Source organism: Pipistrellus hanaki, assembly GCF_964339955.1.
Source record: "Pipistrellus hanaki genome assembly, chromosome: 13".
Classification (NCBI taxonomy): Eukaryota; Metazoa; Chordata; class Mammalia; order Chiroptera; family Vespertilionidae; genus Pipistrellus; species Pipistrellus hanaki.
This window is the reverse complement of record NC_140515.1, coordinates 41061626-41075784: the sequence shown is the minus strand read 5'-3', so window position 1 is coordinate 41075784 and position 14159 is coordinate 41061626. Positions and strand designations below refer to the sequence as shown.

The window sequence follows — 14159 nt, the reverse complement described above, 5'->3', positions numbered from 1 at the left end:
GGGTGTGCAAGAGGCAGCTGGTCAATGTTTCTCTCTCATCGACGTTTCTAGCTCTCTATCTCTCTCCCTTCCTCTCTGTAAAAAAATCAATAAAATATATTTAAAAAAAAAAAAATCCTCAGATCCAGAGGCATGGAAGCATGGAACAGAGTGGAATTTTGGAGGCAAAGTGGGGTAGGGTCGGTGGGAGATAATCAACCAAAGACCTTATATGCATATATGCATAACCCATGGACCCAGAGTAAGGGCCTGGGGTGGAGGTAGGCTGGCGGGGACGGGGAAGAGGCCCGCACACATGAGCACTCGGGGGAGAGGTTAATGGGGAAAAGGAGGGACCTATGCAATACTTTCAACAATAAAGATTTTTAAAAAATTTAAAAATGACACAAATGTGCGGACACACACAAAATAAATAAATAAAATTCTTAACCCGAGGATTAATTTTATTGATTTTAGAACTAGGGATGGAGGGAGCGGGAGAAAGAGATGGAAACATCAGATGTGAGAGAAAAATTGGGTTGCCTACCATTATGTGCCTGACCAGGGATCCAAGCCACAACCTAGGTATGTGCCCTGACCAGAAATGGAACTCACAACCTTCTGGTGTACTGGACGACACTCCCAAGAAACTGAGAATCCCACCAGAGAGAGAGAGAGAGAGAGAGAGAGAGAGAGAGAGAGGGAGGGAGGGAGGGAGGGAGGGAGGGAGGGATTACTATCAAAGCTTGACCATTATTCTAAAAGGACACTAACTCTCCTAAGGGAATTCACTTATCAAGACATAACTTAGTTACATGACACCAGCTGGACATTGGCATGACAGTATTTCTGATAGTATATTAATGTACATTGTTTTAAAATTAGTCTTAGGGTGCACTCCCTCTCCCAGTAGCACACCCATGCCTCACCCTTCCACCTCCTCTTTTTCCCTCCCAGGCCCATCTCCTAAATTCTAAGGGGCTCCACAGACTTGCAACCAGGGGAGCAAAAGGCAGCGGCGGCGGCAGCAGCAGCAGCATCTGATCCCAGGCTAACCCCTAAACCTGTCTCCAACGCCCCCCCTTTCTCTAACTTCACAGTGAGCCAAAGCAACCCTGCCTTAGCTATCTCTTGTTGCTGCTTCTCTCTCCTAAGTCCTTCCTTGCTGCAGTATCCCTCGCTTTAATAAACACAACCTCAATATCAAGTGGAAAACAAAATGAGTCTTAGGAGTTTGCATTTGGTTGGTATTAAGTTAGTGGGCCAAGCCTGATCACCCTAGAATGAACTAATACCAATATTTGAACTTTCAAGGCTAAGAGTTTGTGTTTAACTCACCAAAGGCACAATCCTTAAGTCTTTACTCACCAGATTGGATTTATTTAACAAGGATGTAACAAATACAGAACAGAGAAGCAGAATGAAGGTACACATTACAACGAGAAAAGGCAAAGACATGGGAGAAAGGGGAGAGGTTACTTACAAGTTATTAACTAGTATCAGCTCTCTCCAAATATCAAGAGGAAAAATTAACTTAGCTTTACCAATTATGTCTATGAAAGACATTTTATCTACAGACAAAAAATACTTTATTAAGAAGCTTGAATAATATTAAATTTCTATAATATGCAAGGAAAACATGACTCTGGTTTCTAGTTCCAGGTGTAAGGATCTTGAAAGTCACCACTTCACCCTGAAAAGAAGCAGAACAAACTGACAAACAACTCTTCTTAGATTTTTAAGCGAAGTGAAGTCACAGGCAATCTGCTACCCTCAAAACCAGAGAGAGAGACAGGCAGATATAGAAAATCATACCTCAGAGCAGAAACCCAGGGAAACCAGTGCTCAGGTAGGAAAACATGAACTGTAATTGACAAATTGCTGGAGTTAAGATGCAAACAAGCTTGAGTTAAAAACTCCAGGGAAACCCAGTTTAACAGGTGCTACTACTGCACATTTTTTAATTTTACCTATAGGAACTTGATCAGGTTCTCACAGAAAATATCATAGAAAAATCCTCTTGTATTCCTGGTAGGGTGAGGGAAAAGGACCCATTTTGAAATTAGCCAGATGCTCTGTCTGTTCTTACAAGGCCTGCCCCCAGAGCAACAGGTTAATCTAAGTGTAATCTTCGGGAATGTTATCAGTGTCTAAAGGACCCGGAAAAGTAATACCCAACTCCAGCCAGCTCTAGCCTCCCAGGTGGGAAAAGGAAAAATCTAACACCAGATCACTTCAGCCATCCTGTCACATCTAAGGGGGGAGGGGAAAAAACAACACCTGACAAACTGAAGCTCACTGTCCTGACACATAGGCTCAATGCAAGACAGACTAATCACAGGACTACAGAGTATTTCCTTCCCCCACAAAACTAAAGACATATTTAAAGCAGTTGTTTCTACCCATTATATTATATCCAGCTAGCAAGAAAAGTTACAAGGCACACTAAAAGGCAAAAAACAAACACAAAAAAACACAAAACAAAACAAAACAAAACCACAAAAAGGTTTGAAAAGAAGGCAAGCTTCAGAACCAGACATAGCAGGTGTTGCAATGATCAGATGGGAATTTAAAACAAGTAGGGTCTATGTAATAACACCTCTAATAGCTAAAGATAGTATGGCCCTAGCTGGTTTGGCTCAGTGGATAGAGTGTCGGCCTGTGGACTGAAGGATCCAGGATTTAATTCTGGTCAAGGGCTTATACCTTGATTACAGGATCCTCCCAGCCTGGGCCCTGGTCAGAGCGCAACCAATAGGTGTGTTTCTCTCACACTGATATTTCTCTTTCCCTCTAAGAAATCAATGGAAAAATATTCTTGGGTGAGGATTAAAAATAAATAAATAAAAGCACTGACTTGTTAAAAACACACACACACAAAAAAACAGCATATCAGAATAGATGGGCAATGTCAGCGGAGAGAGAGAATTCCTAAGAAAGAACCAAAAGAAATACCAGAGACAAAACAAATGTCTTTGGGGGACTTATTCGAAGACTGGACATAGCTAAGGGAAAAATCTTAGGCTTTGAGGACATATTAATAGAAACCTCTAAAACTGAAAATAAAGAGCACAAAGACCGAAACTACAACAAAAACCTCAGAACAGAATATCCAAGGAAGAGCTATAGATCCAGGAAACTCAGAGAATGGCAAGGAAGATCAACGCTAAAATATCTACACTTAAGCCTATCATTCTCAAACTATAGAAAATCAAAGATAATGTGCAAGGATAGTGCACAGGCTATTTTGCAAAAGAAGCTTCTTTTCCCCTTCTCTTTGGTGATACCCTTTTTCTTTCTGGTTTAAGAACCTAGCATTTAATGCTTTCCAGATCTCAAGGGCATTTCCCAGGCTTTTAAAACATTATCGTCCTTGAAAGCAACTCATGTTTAACAATACAAACAGTCACGAAGTGAGCTTAAAAGTCCTAATATGCATCTGAAAATTTTACAACCCAAGAATGAAAAGGAGCACGTTAAAGAAGGGAGAAGAGACAGGGGAAGACTCTAATCTTAAGAGTTATAACAGTTATAGGAAACTAGTCCCAGAACAAAATTACCTATGCCAAGCAACGCCCCCCAAAAGTAAGAGTACCTCTACAGGAGAAAAAAGAGATGAAAAGACTGAAATCCCTTTGATCCTACAATATTTAAATAAAATTATTTCTGGTCCAGTAACCAAATCTAGAAGTAGATCTTACAGAAATAAGTCCAGAGCGGGGGGAGGAGGAATTCTGCGAATATATCCACTATTACATGATTAGCTAAAAGAGCAAACAAAAAAATATAAACATTAACTACCCAACAATAAGGGTATGGTTAAAAAATAGTGTAAAATTTTATCAGAATTACCAATGTATATAACCTTTGACATAGTCAACTTCTGTAAGTTTATACTACAGAAATACTTGAAATATGTGAGAAATGACTATGAATTAAGTTATTCACTGCAGCACTGACAAGAGCCAAAAATATTAAAAAATGTGCAAATCCAAACAAAGAGAATTGATTAAGTATATCTATGCAATTGAATACTGTCACAGCCAAGGAAAATGAGGATGCTTTTCATAAAATGACATGGAAACTTGGCAGAATGTATTTTCCAACATGGTTGCAGTAAGATTTCCCACAGTACATTCTTCTCATAACACAACACTGAAAACTCCTCTCTTGAATCTGTTGAAGCTTGTGACTAGAACATGCCTGATACTATCTATGTGACTTTTGGGGCTAGGCCACAAAAAGCTACCCAGCTTTTACCTGGTACTTTTGGGACACTCATTCTTGAACTCAGCCATCATACTGTGAGGAAACCCAAGCCAGGTGGGTGAGACCACCGGTAAGTGTTCTGGCTGTCAGCTCCAGCTGAGGTCCCAATAAACTCCAGCATTAGCTGCCAGATATGTTGATGTGATTTTAGCCCCAGACTGTCTACAATCCAGGAGAGATCTGAAAACCACATACAAAGCCCACTCAACCCCCAGTACATAGGAGAAAATATTGTAGCAAATTAGTGAATCAAAAGAGATCATTGAACAACATAAAAATAGAGGTAGTTTACTATAGGTAGAATTGTGACAGCATCCTTTTACCAAACAGCTTTAAACACTTCAGCACCACCAGAGGGCATCAATGAATTAAGTGAGACAGTAAAAACTCTGTTTATGATCCCAATATGTGAAATAATTTTTAAGAGGAAAAAAAGGTTAACTTGTATTGACTGTATTGTTGAATGTGGTGGAGAATACCCACTTTAAAAGAAAGTTATTGTATTATATAATATGGACGAGAGTACACATTTTACAAGTTGGCTCTAGAAGAATTCTTATTTATTAGCTCAATCTGCTCAGTTTAAAAATGTGTATGCAGGGCTTATAAAAGTGTTGATAAAAGGGTGCCAGGATAAGAACCAACCAGGATAAGAGCAAACAAAAAATTTAAGACGATGTGTCTCCTAAATCATAGCAATGTTTAAGTAGCCACATATAATAATATTTTAGTCTAGAATACTGGAGAATAATTGATGTTAATGTTATCAAAAGATAACTTTAGGTCTGAAGGAGTATAAACCTTTACGACTTTGTAATACAATTTATCTCAAATACTGAATAAGTACTTTCTTAAAGGAAATTAATCTGTATCTATAAAAGCCAAGTGACCAGAAGGACCGGTTGTTATGGTGCACACTGTGGAGGCCAACTGGCCCAATCAGGGCCCTGACACCCCCTCCCCCAAGCAACCTCCTGCAGCCCCTCCCCTCCCTGTCAGCCCTGCCCCCGATTAGCCCCTATCAGGGCAAGATAGTGGACCCAACCTTCGCATGAATTCATTCACTGGGCCTCTAGTATTATGCATAAAGATAATATTCTTTCACCAGAAGCCAAAGATTAAATTACACAAATTCTAACTCTTGCTATGTCAGAAAGAATAATGAATATTTTAAAAACCATTTTTCTCACCAACCAAAAAACATATACTGGTAGTCTGTCTCTAGGTCTTGTGTCTTTTCTCAAAAGTGCTTGTAATTGTAAGTAATGTACAGATGCAAAAAGATAAAAGCAAATAAATAAATGCCCAGATTACAATTATACAAACAAGTCTTTCTGAATGGCAACTGTAGAAAGTTTACTACTTCAGGAAAAACATGAGTTTTTCAGATTTAAATTTTCTGGCTGGCTTTTATTTCTGTTTAAAAAGGAACTTTAATATCTGCATACATGTAGTATTCTATTTAAATATAATTTCTCCCTCTGAGAAAACTTCCACAAATAACTTAGTTGATGTGGGTGGCATACATTTAATGTAACATACATGACTAACCACTATTGTGAAGACTTATTAAGAGAGAGAAAATTAAGATTTTTCCATACTTAGTTGTATATCCTCATGTACTTGAATGAATCTGCAAAGATGTCATTATTAGGAAAACTCAACTTTAGGACATAATTGCTTCTAGTTTTTTAAATCTTATTTGTTTCTGTAATTTTTAATGAGAAGCTTTACATTCTAAGAAAGGAAAATCTGAGCATAAAATTCTTAAGCATTATCAAATGCTATGTACCAAGTAGAAGAGTCATAATTCCAAAATAATGGCATGTCATGACAAAATAACGAAATATCATTAGTGATGAAAATGACTCAGCAAGGGCCTGGCTGGTGTGGCTCAGTTGGCTGGAGTGTAGTCTCACATACCGAAAGGTTGTAGGTTCAATTTCTGGTCAGGGCACATACCTAGGTTGTGGGTTAGATCCCTGGTCAGGGAACATACAGAAGGCAGCCAACCGATTTTCTGTTTCATATCAATGTTTCTCTGTCCCTCCCACCCCCCCCCCCTTCTCTTACACACACACACACACACACACACACACACACACACTCCCTTCCTTTCTCTAAAATCAATGGACATATTATTCTGTGAGGATTTATCAAAAAAGGACTCAGCAAAAAGACATGTGATGGCAGTGGTAATAGCTAACATTTAATAAGCATTTTTCTCTGTGCTTAGGCATTGTGCCAACAAATATATCTACACTAATAAAAGAGAAAATGCTAATTGACCTTACCTTTGTTATGCCCACAGCCAATCAGAGTGAGTATACAAATTAACCCAACAAGATGGAGGTTAATTTGCATATATAGGCTGGAGCAGTGTGAAGCCTGCTATGAGGGGAAGGGGGGCAGTGAAGGGAGCTACTGGAGTGATGCTCCAGACAGAAGTGGGGATTTGCTGGCTCTGGGCGGCCCAGGAGAGGGGACTTGCTGGGTCCTGGGCGGCTGGGAGTAAAGCCAGGGGCCTATTCTTGCATGAATATCGTGCAACAGGCCTCTAGTGTGTGTGTATACATATACATCTATACATATATACATATATATACACACATATACACATACACACACACACATATACTTTTGTTAAGCCTTGCAGAAAGGTCTTTCAAGTTAAGTACTACTATTTCCATTTCATATAGGGAAAAATAAAGCTGGGTATGACTTGCCTAAGATCGCTGGTATGTACTAGAGCTAGAATTTAAAATCAAACCAGGTGGCTACAAAGTCCCCACTTACTTTCTTAAAAAAAAAAAAAAAAATATTGATTTCAGAGAGGGAGAGGGAGAGAGCAATAATATATTGCTCATTAAATATTCTAAAAATGACAGAATTTTTTGATTCAAAGTAAAAGCTCCATGATATGGACTAGTTTTTCTTTTTTTAAAGAAGTTTTTATTGGTGTTTTTAGAGAGTGAGTAAGGGAGAAGGTGAGAGAGAGAAACATCGATGTGAATGAGTACCTCCTGGATGTCAGCTACCTCCTGTATGTCCTCCACTGGGGATCCGGGCATGTGCCCTGACTGGGAAATGAATTGGCAACCTTTTTGGTGCACAGAAAGATGCCCAACCAAATGAGCCACTCTAGTCAGGGCTGTACTACATTTCTGATGCTCATCCATTACAAAAACATAAAACACTAAAACAACATATCACTATGTGATTATATAAATGTAAGAGGTTGACAAATACTATTATACTGCTGAGTCTATTGAAGTGGGAATACCACTTATCTAGTGTATTTCTGTATGTAGGGAAAAATCCAAGAGGTAGTTGAATTCTAGAACTTATCTTATTGGAAGGGTCTGAGACTATGAATAATATTTTTAAGCGTACTTACTCGAGAATATATACTAAATGCACAGCATAAAATAATGCTTCTTGAAAGATGGAGTCTAATATGTAAGGCATGACAGCAAGTATATACCTTACATATTTCAAAAATTTGGCTTTTTAAATGTATAAGGTTAAAATAAATTCATATGTACCTGAAAAAATATAGTACTGTTTAATTGCATACCTTTTAAAATATTGTGTGTCATACCTACTGGCTGGTCATTTAGCCTTGCAAAATATTGTGAATCTTAAAGCTGTTGTGGTTCCTCTGACATTATCTAATCCAAAGCTTCCTGTGACAGATCAAGTTAAGATTCCCAAAAGGCTGTTCTGTGCCACTACTATATAGTTATGATTTCTTTGATAAAATTAAATTATTTAATATTCTTTCTTCTAACCACAAAACTGAACTGTTAGTTGTCTCCTCTTTATCCTACACATTACCTTCCTCTCATCTTGGCCCTACCAAGTGCCTTTTCTACTACTTCCCCCTCTTCATGTCCCTCTCCATTAATAACTCACTTTTTCTCTTCTGTCACCCTAGGAGCATTCTTGAACAAGTTTAATAAAATTTAATTTATTCTTACAAATTAGTGTAATTTACAAATATTTAGATTTAGAAGTTTAAGATTCTTCTACCATTCTAAAGCCAATATAATTCAGCACACTTTTCTATTAATCTGAAGAAGCTTATAATTATCAAGAAATAGGTACCAGATAAAATCTTGTTAATTCTACTCGTAGAACATTAATTCTACTCTTGTTGACATCTGTATTTTAGTTCCCATACAACCACCTTAAGGATAACCAGAAAAATCAAAATGTAAAATTATCTTAACAAGAATCAAGGTAAATTTTACAGCTTGAGGTATACTGAACAGCTCTTTTCTTCACTATGTTACCTATTTAGAAATTCATCATCACACAATTGCAAAATCATTTTGCTAATGTGAGTCAATTAAATGAAGGGAAAAAAGAACATCTTACCCCCAATGGTACTCTCTTGAAACTCATGAAATTGGCCTTTCACAAAACGAAGCACTAGGCTTGATTTGCCAACAGCAGACTCGCCCAGAAGTACTAGTTTGAACTGGCATATTTTATTTCCAGTATTTGGCCCGTTGGGTCTTGTTGCTCCTCGATTAGCCATGTCCAAATTTGAAAGAAGTCCCTAATTTCAGTCTCTTAAATGAACTTCCAGGATGCAAGGTGTTAATTTGTTCTTTCTGGAGGCAAAGAAACCTATAAAGAAACAAATGAGTTAAATATATATAAAACAATAAAACAAAACATAATATTAATCACTTTAGCAAATTTTGCCTATAACATATTATTGTATAGCAATTATATCTTTGCCTTAGCTAGTTTGGCTTAGTGGATAGAGCATTGGCCCGAACAGAAGGATCACAGGTTTGATTACAGTCAAGGGCACATGCCCTGGTTGTGGGCTAGATCCCCAGTAGGGGGTGTGCAGGAGGCAGTCAATCAATGATTCTCTGTCATCGTTGATGTTTCTCTCCCTTCCTCTCTGGAAATCAATACAATATGTTTTAAAAAATTATAACCTCTACTGGAGACATTGAGTTTAAATCATTTATAATGAAATAACAAAGGCATTAAGGTTTGAGCCTATAATCATGCAGCTAAATCTCAAGAGCTTTAAAAACAAAATAAGTTAGACTATTATAATCCTTAAAAAACGAGGAACCCTGACCTGGTTGCTTAATTGGTTAGAACACTGGTCGGCAAACTGTGACTCGTGAGCCACATGTGGCTCTTTGGCCCCTTGAGTTCTTAGCAAAGGCTAGCTTAGGAGTACCCTAATTAAGTTAATAACAATTTATCTACCTATATAGTTTAAGTTTAAAAAATTTGGCTCCCAAAAGAAATCGTTGTACTGTTGATATTTGGCTCTGTTGACTAATGAGTTTGCTGACCAATGGGTTTGATCCCTAGTCAGGGTACGTACAGGAATCAACCAATGAATGCATAAATAAGTGGAACACCTGGCTGGTGAAAATTTTAATTTTCAACTATAATTCACATTCAATATTACTTTAGTTCCAGGTATGCTGCACAGTAATTAGACATTTATACAACTTAAGAAGTGATCTCCCATTAAGTCTAGTACCCACCTAGCAGCCTACAGTATTACAATACTAGTGCCCTGGTGCATGAATCAGTGCACATGGAAAGAAAATTAATTATAATGTGGCCAGTAGGGTGAGATGGGCCTGACATGCCCTGGGCACCGCAGCTTGAAGGTCATCAGCAGTGACTCGAAGGTCGTCTGTGAGTGAGCAGGGTCCCACCAACAGGTGGAGGTACCTTGGCCTGGCCTGCAGGAATCAGGCAGAAACAGGCTCTCCTACATTCCCTGAGGGGTCCTGGATTGCGAGGGTGGTTCTCGGGTGACCCACCCCGAAATTGGATTTCTTCTTCTCTGGTTCCAAGTTCATCACTCTTGAACCACCGCTGCCAAGTCACAGCAGCTCCTGCGTTTGAGCATCTGCTCCCTGGTGGTCAGTGTGTGTCATACCCACGGACTGGTTGCTTAGCCTTTTAAATATATAGACTAGAGGCCCAGTGCACAGTCAGTCGGACATCCTTAGCACAGCCACAGAGACAGGAGAGGCTCCCACCACCACTGCTGCGCTCACCAGCCTTGGGCAGGACTTCTGGATGAGTGGCACTCCCCTTGTGGGAGTGCACTGACCACCAGGAGGCAGCTCCTGCATTGTTGAGCGTCTGGCCCCTGGTGGTCAGTGTGCTGTCACACTGACCAGTCTTTTCACCGTTCATTCAATTTGCATATTACCCTTTTATTATATAGGATTGACTATATTCACTATGCTCTACTTTACATCCCCATGACTATTTTGTGACTGCCAATTTGTACTTGTTAATCCCATGGACAAAAAATATTTTTGGCTCCCAGGTTTTTATGTCTAACACCTGAAAGATTTAAAACGGTTTCCTCATGTGCTAAAGTACACATACACTGAAGTGTTAACAGTGGTTTCCTATGTGGTGAGCTTATTAGTGTCTTATTTACACTTTCTGTAGTATTAAATATCTTGTTATTTTCTATTTAATTTAATACATTTAGAAAAAACTAGCCTGAATGGCAACTCCGATCTTCTATTAACTAGTAATGCTAATTTTCAATCTTAAAGGAATTAGCAAACATTTAAAGAACAGTTTTCCAATCTACTAACAAGTCAATCCTAAAATTTCCTTTTCTCATCTGTAATCAAAACCTGATCATGTGCTTACTAATAATATTAAATCTGACGATTCTCTCCCTAGAATTATTTTTAAAATATATATTTTTATTGATTTTAGAGAGGAAGGGAGAGGAAGAGAGAGAGAGAGAGAGAGAGAGAGAGAGAGAGAGAGAGAGAGAGAGAGAAACATCAATGATGAGAAGCATCAATTGGCTGCCTCCTGCATTCCTCCTACTGGAGATCAAGCTAGCAACCTGGGCAAATGACCTGGACCAGAATTGAACCTGGGACCCTTCAGTCTGCAGGCTGATGCTCTATCCATTGAATCAAACCAGCTAGGGCAAATCATCACTGATATTTCACTTAGGTACCTCATAAGAAATGTGCCCTCCCCATAAAATGAGTTTACATAAGAATCTCTCTTGACAATGAACTCATTAATAAACACATCCAAGAGACCTTATATTCCAGACAATAAAGTCACTAATGCCTTATTTAAACAGTAGCTTGGAAGAGTCCTTTATGGGTAACATGTATTTACAGATGAAATAGGTCTAACTGCTTCCAAATAATGGAGATGTAGACTGGCCATACAAAAGAGAACTTAAACTAGGTGAGGGTTTTCATTATACTATTCTCCCTACATCTGTGTATTTAAAAATTCTTCCAAAAAAAACAAAAAAATGCTCCAAAATACGCCCCCCCCCCACACACACACCTTGTAAAAACTGGGAATCTAATTTGGTTGGCCATACCAATTTTTGCCAAAGCAAGTTCTTTCATTTCCAATTTGCCATTTCCAGAATACCTAATTTACACAGCTGCTGTGAAAATTGAATGAAAAAAAATCTCCAATACAGTGGGGCATATAAAATTGAAAACTGGTAGAAGCTCTTTGATGAGATAATGACCAAATATCAATAGAATGCCTGTAGACTGAAAATGCATCAACATACCTTCAGATATTATACACAACAGCAATGGAAATATTTTCCAATTGTCTGACCACCTTACAAAACAGCAAATTAAACTTCTCAAGGAAAATATGCTCTGAATTTGCGTGGCACTTACTGTATTTCAGGGAAAAAAACATCCGATTCCCATTATAAAAGAATTACAATTTAGCTTTGCCTCCTATTGGATTATGACTCGCCATAGGCTTTCAAACAGAACCTAACTAAATCTAATTATATACAGTCACCTCAACATCTTGAAAAATTATGTGCACTTATTTGCATTCACTATTGAAACTTGTTTTGCAAAACGAAGATTTTGCATAAAACGCATTTTCATCTTTTGAAAAAATTTTAAACTGGTTTTCGATAACCAGAATTGTATTAACAGCAGCAGCTACCATCTACTGGGCCTTATATTGTGCCAAGCACTATTCCATGACTTTTGCTTACAGCAATTCTATGAGCTCATATTATTACCCCTAGTTTACATTAAAAATAAAGTTTCTGGGCTGTCCTGAATTATCAGAGGTGTACAGGTGTTGTTTTGTGTGTGTGTGTGTTTCCTACTACTGAAGTGAGAGGCAATTGATTCAACACTCTGCATCAACCAAGACAACAACCAAAAATGTGAAGGACCCCGTTCAGGGCTTAGAAGGTCTAAGTCTATAGGGGGGTGGGGGGTGGAGGGGGGAGGTATAGCCAGCTTCCAGGAGAACAGCAGTCTCTACCCTGGGAGCCTGTTCAGCGGCCTAGTTGTCTGGAGCTCAAGATGGGGTTCACCACCTTCCTCAGATAAGACAAGAATCTCTAGACAGCCTATCTTGATGAGACACCTCCTCCCTCCGAGGCCCATCTTCGGAAGTCGAAGGTAGGCGGGGCTCCCCAAATGCACACCTGCTGTAGACCCTGGATCCTCCATAGAGAACACCCCAATAAACCGGCACTACACTCCGGGTCGCCGGCACTAGCGGGGCCCGCCAGGCCTCGGGACCACCTTCCCGGGCCTCTCCCCTTGAAGCTGGCCTGGTGTGGGCCGTCTCCCCCTCTCCCAGGAGACGGGGCCGGGGCCTGGGGCCGACGAAGCCGCAGCCTCCAGACGCCTTCGCGGCGCCATCTTGAGAAGGGAAGAGGGTGACACCCGTCGCTCCCTCCGCCAGACAGCAGATCCTGGTCCTCCGGAGCCTCTTGCGAAGGGCGAGTCCACGGGGCCGGCGGGACGAGACTCTGAGTTCGACTGGTCCCGGGCGCCGGCGCGCGAGAGGTGGGAGGGGCGGGGGGCTCGGGGCCGGCAGGAAGCCCCGACAAACCGGGACAGCAGAGAGCCCGGGGTCCCGGCCCGGGGAGGGGGAGGGACGGCCCGGTTACCTTAGGCCGCAGCTCGCAGGGCCGCGGGGCGGAAGCTCCAGGCAGCAGGTCCCAGGCGGAGCTCCCGGCGAGAAGAAGGCTGTGGCTTGGGCGGCGAGGCGTCTCCTCCTCGCGCCGCTCCCCTCCTCAGACTGGACGGTGCGGGGCTGGCGCCGTGGTGCCGCCCCCGTCGGCCTCGGTCTCCGCCTCTCTCCGCTCCGCCTTCCCCTTTCCTTCCTCCTCCTCCGCCGCCGCCGCCGCCGCCGCCGCCAACACCGCCGGCGCACGAGTTCCCACTAATTCTTCCTTCTCCTCCCCCTTCCTCCTCCGCCTCCTCCTCTCGGGCCGGCCGCGGGCTCCTCCGCGAACCAAAACACAAACACTCCAGCCCCGGCGCGGAAGCCACTTCCGCCGCCCGGCGCCGGCCTCGCCGCCACGTCGCCGCACGTAGCGAACGATGCCCTACGTCACTTCCTGTCGCCGCCAGTCCGTCGGCTACCTGGCTGCTCTCCGAACCCTCCGGGTCGCCGGGCGGGGTGGGCGTGTCACGTGGTGCCGGCAGCTCCAGCGCCTCCCTCCCCGCAGGCGCGGGGCCCCGCCCTCGCTGGCGCCATTGTTATCTGGGCGGCGGTCTCGCTCCCCGCGTCCGGGGGCGGGGGCAACTCCGTGCCCGCCCTGCTTTCGGGGAGATACGGAGGGAACTTGTATTTGTGGCTCTCAGGCCACGTGGGGCGGCGAATTCCCTCTGTGAATATTATTAACTCACAGTCCCCTCTTCCCCTACCCCGCAGCACCCCAACTCTGGCACCCGGATTGTGGATCTTGTCTAACAGGAGAGAGACCCCCATTATATCCCTGGGGGCGGGTTGGTCGGTTAAGGCAGTCAGTGGTAGACCTTTCTCTAGGAAGGAGGCTAAGACCTTCCCTAACCCCAAAGTTGTCTTAAAAAAAAAAAAAAAAAAAAAAAAAAATATATATATATATATATATA

General features: G+C 41.6%; 1 protein-coding gene across 2 annotated transcripts in view; it reads right to left on the bottom strand.

Moving 5' to 3' along the window:
• Positions 1-13642, bottom strand: part of RAB5A (RAB5A, member RAS oncogene family) — a 410882-nt gene extending 397240 nt beyond the window's left edge. Inside the window, exons 1-2 of one of the 2 annotated variants that reach the window (XR_014796695.1) lie at positions 13190-13636; positions 8629-8883 (exon numbers count right to left, since the gene is read on the bottom strand). Coding sequence is in view for 1 of the 2 variants with exons in the window: in XM_084902978.1 (XP_084759104.1) it covers positions 8629-8791 (163 nt within the window). In the remaining variant the exon portion in view is untranslated. Of the gene's footprint in view, positions 1-8628; positions 8884-13189 lie in introns of both variants that reach the window. The other variant, XM_084902978.1, reaches the window with a different exon arrangement.
• Positions 13643-14159: the final 517 nt, after the last annotated feature.